Source organism: Henckelia pumila, chromosome 3, assembly GCF_033568475.1.
Source record: "Henckelia pumila isolate YLH828 chromosome 3, ASM3356847v2, whole genome shotgun sequence".
NCBI classification, from domain to species: Eukaryota; Viridiplantae; Streptophyta; class Magnoliopsida; order Lamiales; family Gesneriaceae; genus Henckelia; species Henckelia pumila.
Genome location: NC_133122.1, coordinates 71,980,599 through 71,989,303, shown reverse-complemented (window position 1 = coordinate 71,989,303; position 8,705 = coordinate 71,980,599). Strand labels below are relative to the sequence as shown.

The 8,705-nt window shown below is 34.9% G+C and overlaps 1 protein-coding gene across 1 annotated transcript; it reads left to right on the top strand.

The window, feature by feature from the left end:
• The first annotated feature begins 451 nt into the window (after nucleotides 1-451).
• On the top strand, nucleotides 452-2,510 carry LOC140887944 (6,7,8-trihydroxycoumarin synthase-like). Its single transcript, XM_073295568.1, has 2 exons — nucleotides 452-1,386; nucleotides 1,768-2,510. The coding sequence occupies exons 1-2, from the start codon at nucleotides 514-516 to the stop codon at nucleotides 2,380-2,382; spliced, it is 1,488 nt and encodes a 495-aa protein (XP_073151669.1). The 5' UTR covers nucleotides 452-513; the 3' UTR covers nucleotides 2,383-2,510.
• Nucleotides 2,511-8,705: the final 6,195 nt, after the last annotated feature.

The following is an 8,705-nucleotide window of genomic DNA, read 5'->3' as shown; positions in this document are numbered from 1 at the left end:
AGCATTTTCGAAAAAAAATGATTGAAATTTCCAAAAATCAAAAAATACAAGACTAAAACTGAAATATGAAAACATAAAGAGTCGAAATCGGAAAGTGACAACATAAAATATCAAAATTACAGTTTTTTCTTATAATTATACGAGAAGCCATACCAAACTCACCAAAAGCTTTATATATAGGTATAGACTAGGGGCTGAAGTTTTATTTATGGTTATAGTTATAGATATTATAGATAACGAAAAATAAATAACATAAAAAAATAGTAATCAGATTCCTGACTTTAGTTAAAGTCTCCCATTGGATTGAATCGATGATGTTGTGGGTAGCGTGGCAGGTTGTGATTGGTCTAAATCAGTGAATCCCACTTAAAGTTTACTCATTTTGACCAATCATAGGTATATGTTGTCCATGAGTACCACCCATGGCCAGCATAAACAAAACCCTCCCACTTATCACTAAAACAGCATAGTTTCCGAGCATCACTGAACAAAGAAAGCAAAAAACCAGTGAAAATGAATCTATTGCTTCTCTTGATCTTGCCACTTCTTTTCTTCTTCCTCTTCAAAAAAAGACCAAAAACCCTTTATCCGCCATCTCCTCCGGCCCTCCCCGTGATCGGAAACCTGCACCAATTCGAGGCCTCCAATCCTCACCTCTATCTCTACAAACTAGCCCAAAAGTATGGTCCCCTTATGTCCATGAAACTGGGGAAAGTTCGAGTTCTCGTAGTTTCTTCTGCGAAAATGGCGAAAGAAGTTTTAAAAATACACGACATCGCCTTCTGCAGCAGGCCACCTTTCCTTTCCTGGCTGAAACTAACCTACAATGGATTGGATATAGGCTTCTCCCCGTACAACGATTCTTGGAGGGAGTTGAGGAAGATTTGTGTTCTTCATTTGTTCAGCAACAAACAGGTCCAATCGTTCCAGCCCATTCGGGAAGATGAAGTGTCCCGAATGATCAAGAATCTAGCAGCCTCTGCTTCTTCCGGTGAATACAATTGTGTGAATCTGAGCGTGACCATGTTGAACTTGACGAGTACTTTGATTGCTTTTGGCAAAAGATTCGATGAAAATGAATCGGAAAGGCGGAGATTCGACCAACTTATGATTGAATCTCAGGCTATGCAGGGCGGCTTCTTTGTTTCTGATTATTTGCCATGGTTCGGTTGGGTGGATAAGTTATCAGGAATGCTATCCAGGCTTGACGAGTGTTTCAGAAACATGGATGAATTCTATCAAGAGTTGATTGATGAACATTTGGATTCGAATTACAGGGATACAATAATGAATCCCAACAATATTCTTGATCTGTTGATTCAGCTCAAGGAGCGGAAGTTGAGTTCCATTGATTTGACTTGGGATCGTATCAAAGCCTTGCTCAGTGTAAGCTATCCCTAGCTCTCATAATATTTCTTGTTCATAGATGATAGTTAAAATAAAACCGAAAAATAAATAAACAGAGAACTCATTTTCTGTTCTATAATTTGGCCTAAATTTGTATTCGATCCTTTAATTAGTCGACTTTGAGTTTCAGATGGTGTTAGATATTGATGAGTACTACTTTATCTGACAATTAGATTACAAAAAAATTAAAATAGACAAAGAAGCAGAGTCATTGTGTTAAAAACTGGCCAAAATTTGAGATATCATCAGAGGACCAAATCAAATTTTGAACAAGTTATAGGACAATATTGTGATTTTCGAGTTTTAAATTAACCATGGAAAAAGGAAAGAGTATGATATTTCTTGTTACATTTTTTCAAGGATATATTTGTTGCTGGAACCGATACAAGTGCAGCGGTGACTGTCTGGGCTATGACTGCTCTGATAAAAAATCCTGATGTAATGAAAAAATTACAAAAGGAAATCAGAGAAACTATAGGAAATAAGGGTTTTGTAAATGAAAATGATGTGCCTAAGCTTCCCTATTTGAAAGCAGTCATAAAGGAGACATTAAGATTGTATCCACCAGCTCCACTTCTATTACCTAGAGAATCTTTAGAAGAACGCATCATAGAAGGATACACAATCCCATCTAAAACATTGGTCTATGTCAATGCATGGGCTATTGCAAGAGATTCGCAATGCTGGGAAAACCCGAACGAGTTTTCGCCAGAGAGATTCTTGAATAGCTCTATAGATGTAATCGGGCAAGATTTCGAAGTTATCCCTTTTGGAGCTGGAAGAAGGGGGTGTCCCGGAATATCGATGGGACTTGCTACGGTGGATTTGGCACTTGCCAATCTGGTTTATTACTTTGATTGGGAGCTGCCGAAGGGAATGCGTAAAGAAGTTGTTGATACTGATGTTTTGCCTGGGATCACTATGCACAAGAAAAATCCACTTTGCCTTTCACCAAGAAATTATATTTGTGCTTGAAGTTTATAATTTTCATCGTGTTGGATGATATGTGCTTCATGTTTTTGTACAATTGGCTATTTCATCGCTGATTATTGACGTACTATTAAAGTGCATTGGAATCAATAAATTTGACAAGTTAGAGAATATATATAAAGGACTGTTTGGATTACTACGAGTCGAGTTTGCATGAAAAATAATCCCCATGACTAAAAAAAAGGGGTGAATTTTAAATTTTTGGTACGGTTAACGTTGAATTGTATTTTTATTCGTATAACTTGCATTTTTTTTTTTTTTTTTTAACCAGAGTCCATCGGGTTTGTCCAAAATTGATTGTGACGGATGTAGATGTTAACATATATTTTGGAAGGAAACTTGCACACATGTCATGAGTTTTATGGTCTTTCAAAAATCCATGTCATTATCCGTAACCGCCATATAAGTAATTTTCGGTTGAAATACTAAATTCCGGTTAAGAGAGGACCTAAACTAGAAAAAAATACAAGTTACATGATTAAAAACACAAATTCATTGTTAACATTGTTAAAAACATGAAAATGCAAATTACACTGTGAAAAACATAATTTCTACTATAAAAATTCTCAGAGTTCAATTTCTAACTTTTTGTCGTTGTCAAACTTAATAATCGACTATGAGAGATTATGATGTGCTACCATTTAGCCTGGGTCAAGAATATTCTTTGAATAACAAACTATCCAATTTTCTATATGGTTTTTCAAAACCAAGAAAATTGTTGTTATTTGAATTAAAATAGGTGTGTAATTATTATCAGTAATTTATGTTTTCATGGTATAATAAAATAAAATTTGCTCATAGATTAAGGCTACTGTTTTGTTTTTTTTTCCTTGATAGTTTATGTTCAAATTCTCGATGGGATGTCCTCGTAAAATGTTTAAAATAAGTTTAGCTAACGTCTTTGAATCTCGAGTCCGAAGACATCACTAAGATTAAAGATCGTAAAATTATATGTTCCAATTAAAAAAATAAATTGGGGTTGATGTAAGCTCTCAAATGATCATAGCCCAAGTGTTCGATCATATTCCTATTTCTCATGACCATTGAGAAGTCGTATACGTGACAGACAGTGATTCCCAATGTGGTAGCAGACATTTTTTTTTAGTTTGAAACGAATTTAAAAATATAAGCCTCTGTTAAGACAAAAATATTAAGTTTTGGTGACAACAAAAGTTATTTGGGCATATACATAAACATAACAGAATAGCTTACTAGCAGATCAAATTGTTCACAAGATCAGAGCGACCTGAACAGACACAAGAAGTTCAGATTGATTTTCAAAATCGAACTTAAAATGACTAAAATGAACATCAACATGATAAGGAAATTGATGATAAGTAGTTTGATCCTAAAATACTTTGAACTGATCTAACCAAATGTTATGTGCCATTACTCACAAGGTCATACAAGTGACACGTACGAGGAGGTGGAGCATAAATCAGTGGAGATAGTGAAAGATTTGGTCAATAAGATGCATATTTAATTAATTGTTTATTCTATCTCATGATGGCTTATCTTTAGCTTAGTGGGTAGTTTATTGCTTAATTTTAGCATTAGTACGTTATTATTTTTCATTGTAAGACTAATATAAATAGTCTGAAGTTTTCGAATGAGGAACTAACTAATTTTGGAGTTTCAATCCTCTTATTCCTTTGTCTTTCTTTCTTCCTAATCCTATTAAATTCATTCATATCACCAAAATACTCCTTCATGACCAATACGGACCAGTTCAATATATTCAAAAGACGAAGCATAACAATATTTAAAAATTGGTCAATCAAAAGGATCCGATTACTTGAAGAAAAATACAAAACTTGAATAGTGCCGTTGGATTATGGCTACCGTCCAAAGATTCCCGTGTCTGTAGTAACCCGATCACCATTTTGAGGTAATTAAATTTTAAACAAGATTAAGGGTTATTAATTATAAAAAAATATAGTGCTTAAATAAGTTCAAATTTTAATTCCAAACTTCGGACCCTCCGAAGAGTTCGGAAGCACCTAACTGATCAAAAGCAAGAACGGAAGCAAAGGCAGAGTTCGGAAGATCCAAACTGGGATCGGAACGTCCAAACTAGGTTAGGCCATGCAGAGTTGAAGTGTCAACTACACACAGACAGTGAGAGTTCGGAAGGTCCGAACTAGAGTTATGAAGAACTAGAGTTCAAAAGATCCGAACTCATCTAGCCACTTAGGTGTCAAGAGGCTTTAGACACGTTGATGCATGTTTGGGATCGGAAGCTCCAAAGTGGAAATCGGAGCTTCCAAATTGGCTAGTTCGGAACGTGGCATACATGCAAGGATCGGAGCTTCCGATCCAGAGATCGAAACTTCCAATCGATGTCGGTAAATAGTCCATTTGAGAGGCACATTTCTTGCTCGCTTTCAAATCCTCTCTCTCATATTCAGTGGTTTCTTAGGTGTTCTAACCATTTGATCGAGGCCCGGGCACTAGCGGCTCGCTTTCGGAGTAGTGGCGGAGCTGTGCCAAGAGGTGGGGCCTTCGACTTCAAAGGATTGACGACAAACGCAGATATAAGTCTAAACTCTTAATAGCTTTTGGGAGTAACTATTAGTCTAGTTAAGGTTTTTAGTAAATGGTAAGCAATAGGTGATATGGTCATTATTTGATTATAAACTTGGACTCGTGAGCCAGAGTTGCTAGGTTGCTTTATTAGAGGTACATACATATTATGAGAGATACCCTGGTTGAGTATGTATGTTCTATGTGTTGCATGTTTATCTGACATGTTTTATGTGCACAGGGACAGATCCATGAATTATAATTGAGGGGGGCTTGAACTTAAAGTAAAAAATTATATATTATTATAAAAATAATATATATATATATATATATATATATATATATTATTGTTCAAAAGATTTTAGTCCTACGAGATTTTGAAACATAAAATTCATCTATAACAGAATCAACATCTATATTCTTAACTAAATCTTGTTCAATATAGAGTGTCAAATAATCGACAAGAAAGCCATCTTCTATTTTATTGCGTAGTGTCGTCTTTACATGCTTCATTGCTGAAAAAACTCGCTCGGTAGTGGCGGTAGGAACATGTAATGTCAAAATAAGATGCATCAATTTAGTCAACATAACATAAACCTTTGACGGCCCACTCTCAGTCAATTGTTGTCACAACTCAACAAATGTTGAAACTTTAAAATTCTGCTTAACATCAAGTTTATAATGTTCCAACTCATATTCCAAAGCAATGATGTCTTGATCTGTGAAATCTTTCGAATAAATTTTATCCCTAAACACGTAATACATAAAAATCAAAAAAAATAACAATAAATTTATCACCCGTATATTTACTTTGCAATCCAATTTTATAAGGGAAAATATTTTAATAAATAAATTACATAAGATGATAAGAAAATATATTTTAATTAAAAAAAACACAATTCCAGTAGCATATATAAATAAGTTATTCAAATTCCAATTATATTTTTATTTTAGTTTGTTGATAATTTGTATGGCTATCGTTTTTCATATCTAAATCATGTGTATAAGTTAATTAAATTTAATACACTACAAATAATTGTTATCTGTAGCAATGAGTTATCATTATTTACTTAAAAAATTAGTCAAGTTGACATTTTGACCGAAGTGATGAGATTATGAGATAATCAAAAGGGGGATAAACTAGCAAAACACTCGATAAACACAGGATTTCAACCACTATAAACAAAAAGCTAAAGCCCAAAAACATGCAATCAAACTGTAAAACCCGAGACTTTGGCCCCAAGTATATTCAATAAGGAATAAACTTTCTACATTGAAGCCAAAATCCTTCCTTCTCAGAGTGCGAGATATTGACCGAAACCATAGCTCCATATCAGTTTTTTTGGCAAACAAATCAAGGAGTATAAGCTGCAAATTTCCTTTCATTATGCGCGAGATCAAAGCTGATTTTTTAGCTCCTATTTAATAGCAAGAAATCGCCCATTCAGTCACCGATTCCTTACGAATTTTTGCTGGTTTTCGATCACTTAAATATATATTCCCTCACCTATCAAGTTTCGAAGCATCAGAAGCAATTCATTTTCAATTCAAGTTTCCGAGGAGGTGGCTTGGGGAATTGGAAAGATTAATATTCATTATTTTCCACTAATCTGTCAAAACTTTTGGATTAAGGTTAGAGATATGCTCAAAATCATTTTCTTTTGTCCACTTCCTCTATTCATTCACGAGAAGTGTGGTTGACCAATAGGCTTATTAGTTTGCCATATTGTTTTTCTTGAATTCGAAGGTTAGGAAAAGATTTAAGGGAGGCTAAAGCTTAAGAAAAACCATCCAAGAAGGCTGCCTAATTATCGAATAATCAGTAGATTGATTTTCGAAAATTTCTTTCGGGAAATTTTAGATCAATCTTTGCTCCTCGAGTTACTAAGTTTCGTTTGCACAAATAATAGTAAGTGGGCTTATGTTTTAAAATTATTATGTATGATTTAAAAATTCGATCGTTGGAATTTTGTTACTTAATATTGTTTATGATGATGTTTTGATGAAAATATGTTTTGACACTGTTATGAATCGAATTAGGAGTGAAAAGGAAATTTCTGAACCATGTTATGTTATGGCTCTGATGCGGTGGGTAATAATAACCGTTCTATGACCTCACCCCTTAGAGGGATTACATATAGGGGACTGGTCAGTTAGCCACGAATAATGAGAGGAATTTCAGTGTCTGACCAAAGTTATGTTATGTTATGTCATGTCAATTATGTTATGATGATGTTCATGTTATGCTATGTTAAGACATGATATGAAATGTTTACGTTTTGAATATGCTATGAGTTTTTGAAATAAATATATATATTTTGGTATGATCGATCGGCCCCCACTTGCTGAGTGTTTCCCAAAACACTCACCCCTTACTTTTTCTCCCAGATGGTACCGAAGAACAATTAGAGAAGAAAGAACAAGACATGCTTTGGAGATGGTGATGAAGATAATTTTTGAGCTTTTATTCTTATTTTTAAGTTGTAAGACGTTTCCGTAAGTTTATTCCATTTTTAGGAATTTTGAGTTGTACAGAATATTTATTTTGGAATTTATTCATGAAATAGACTGGTTTTAGTTAAATTCTGTACTAAGAGCCTGGTTGTTTTCGAATTTTATTTGAAAGAAACGGCGATGTCACCCGACCCCGGGCACGGGGCGTGACACAAACAGCACAATCGAATCCTGATACACATAAATAAAAAGTTTCGCAAAGGTAAAAACAGATGATCAAAATTGAAATGAATTGCAGGATTAAGAAAGCCGAAAGGACAAAACATAAAAATTAAGGTAAACCTAGTTGGAGACTGCCGAGTGCCGACACCATTGCAGCCAAGAAAACTCAATTGAGAAAAGGCCACTGAGTGTTGGTGCAGCTTATGACAAGAAGAAATCTCAATTGAGAAAAGGCCACCCACCGACTCAAAGTAGGGGTGGGCGTTCGGGTTTGGGTTTCGGGTACCCGAACCGACCCGAACCGATCGGGTCGGTTATTTTTTAAAATAATCGGGTTCGGGTTTTTACCCGAACCCAATATATACTTTCGGGTTTGGTGTCGGGTTTTTTTAAAAAACCCGATCGGGTATCGGTACCCGACTATATTTAGTTTTAAAATTTTTTACACTACCCGACCATATTATTAGAATATGTTGTATCTCGGCCCAATATACAAATGAGAAGCCCAAATCTTTAATATTGTCGTCTTCTTCTTGTAGAAGCACTGAACAGAAGGGTTTCTGTTTCTGTCTCAATTGTCAATCTTTTGCCCTTTCTCTTGACTCTCGTTCTTGTTCGCTCTCTATCTTGTACCGCAATCAAAGCCATGAAGATTGAAGCACCATTCACGACAATCTAAATTCTCAAGTAGAAATAAAAAAGTGGACCGTTACACTGAATTTGATGGGATCAGATGGATGAAAACCGCCTGCGTGACTGGTTTCAGGCTTGTGTTTTGCTCATAAAAGTAGGTCTTGAGATTATTCAGGTTTTGGTCATTTCTTGGTAATTTTTTTTCCTAACAATTTTATATTTTCTGATGAAGTAGTTTCAAAAATAAATTTCCATCGTGAAAGCAATAATCCATCCAAGGATTTGAAAGTCTTAATCGTTGCTGCGTATTATCGTCTTTGGGATACTATAAAATGGAGACGTACTTGGTTTAGGAACCGATAAAAAAGAATTGATTCAGAAGAAAAGCGTAAAGACATTGGCAAAAAAAAAAAAGAAAAGTAGAACAACATTTCGGGTACCCGCATTGTGGTACCCGAAATTACCCAAGATTTTTG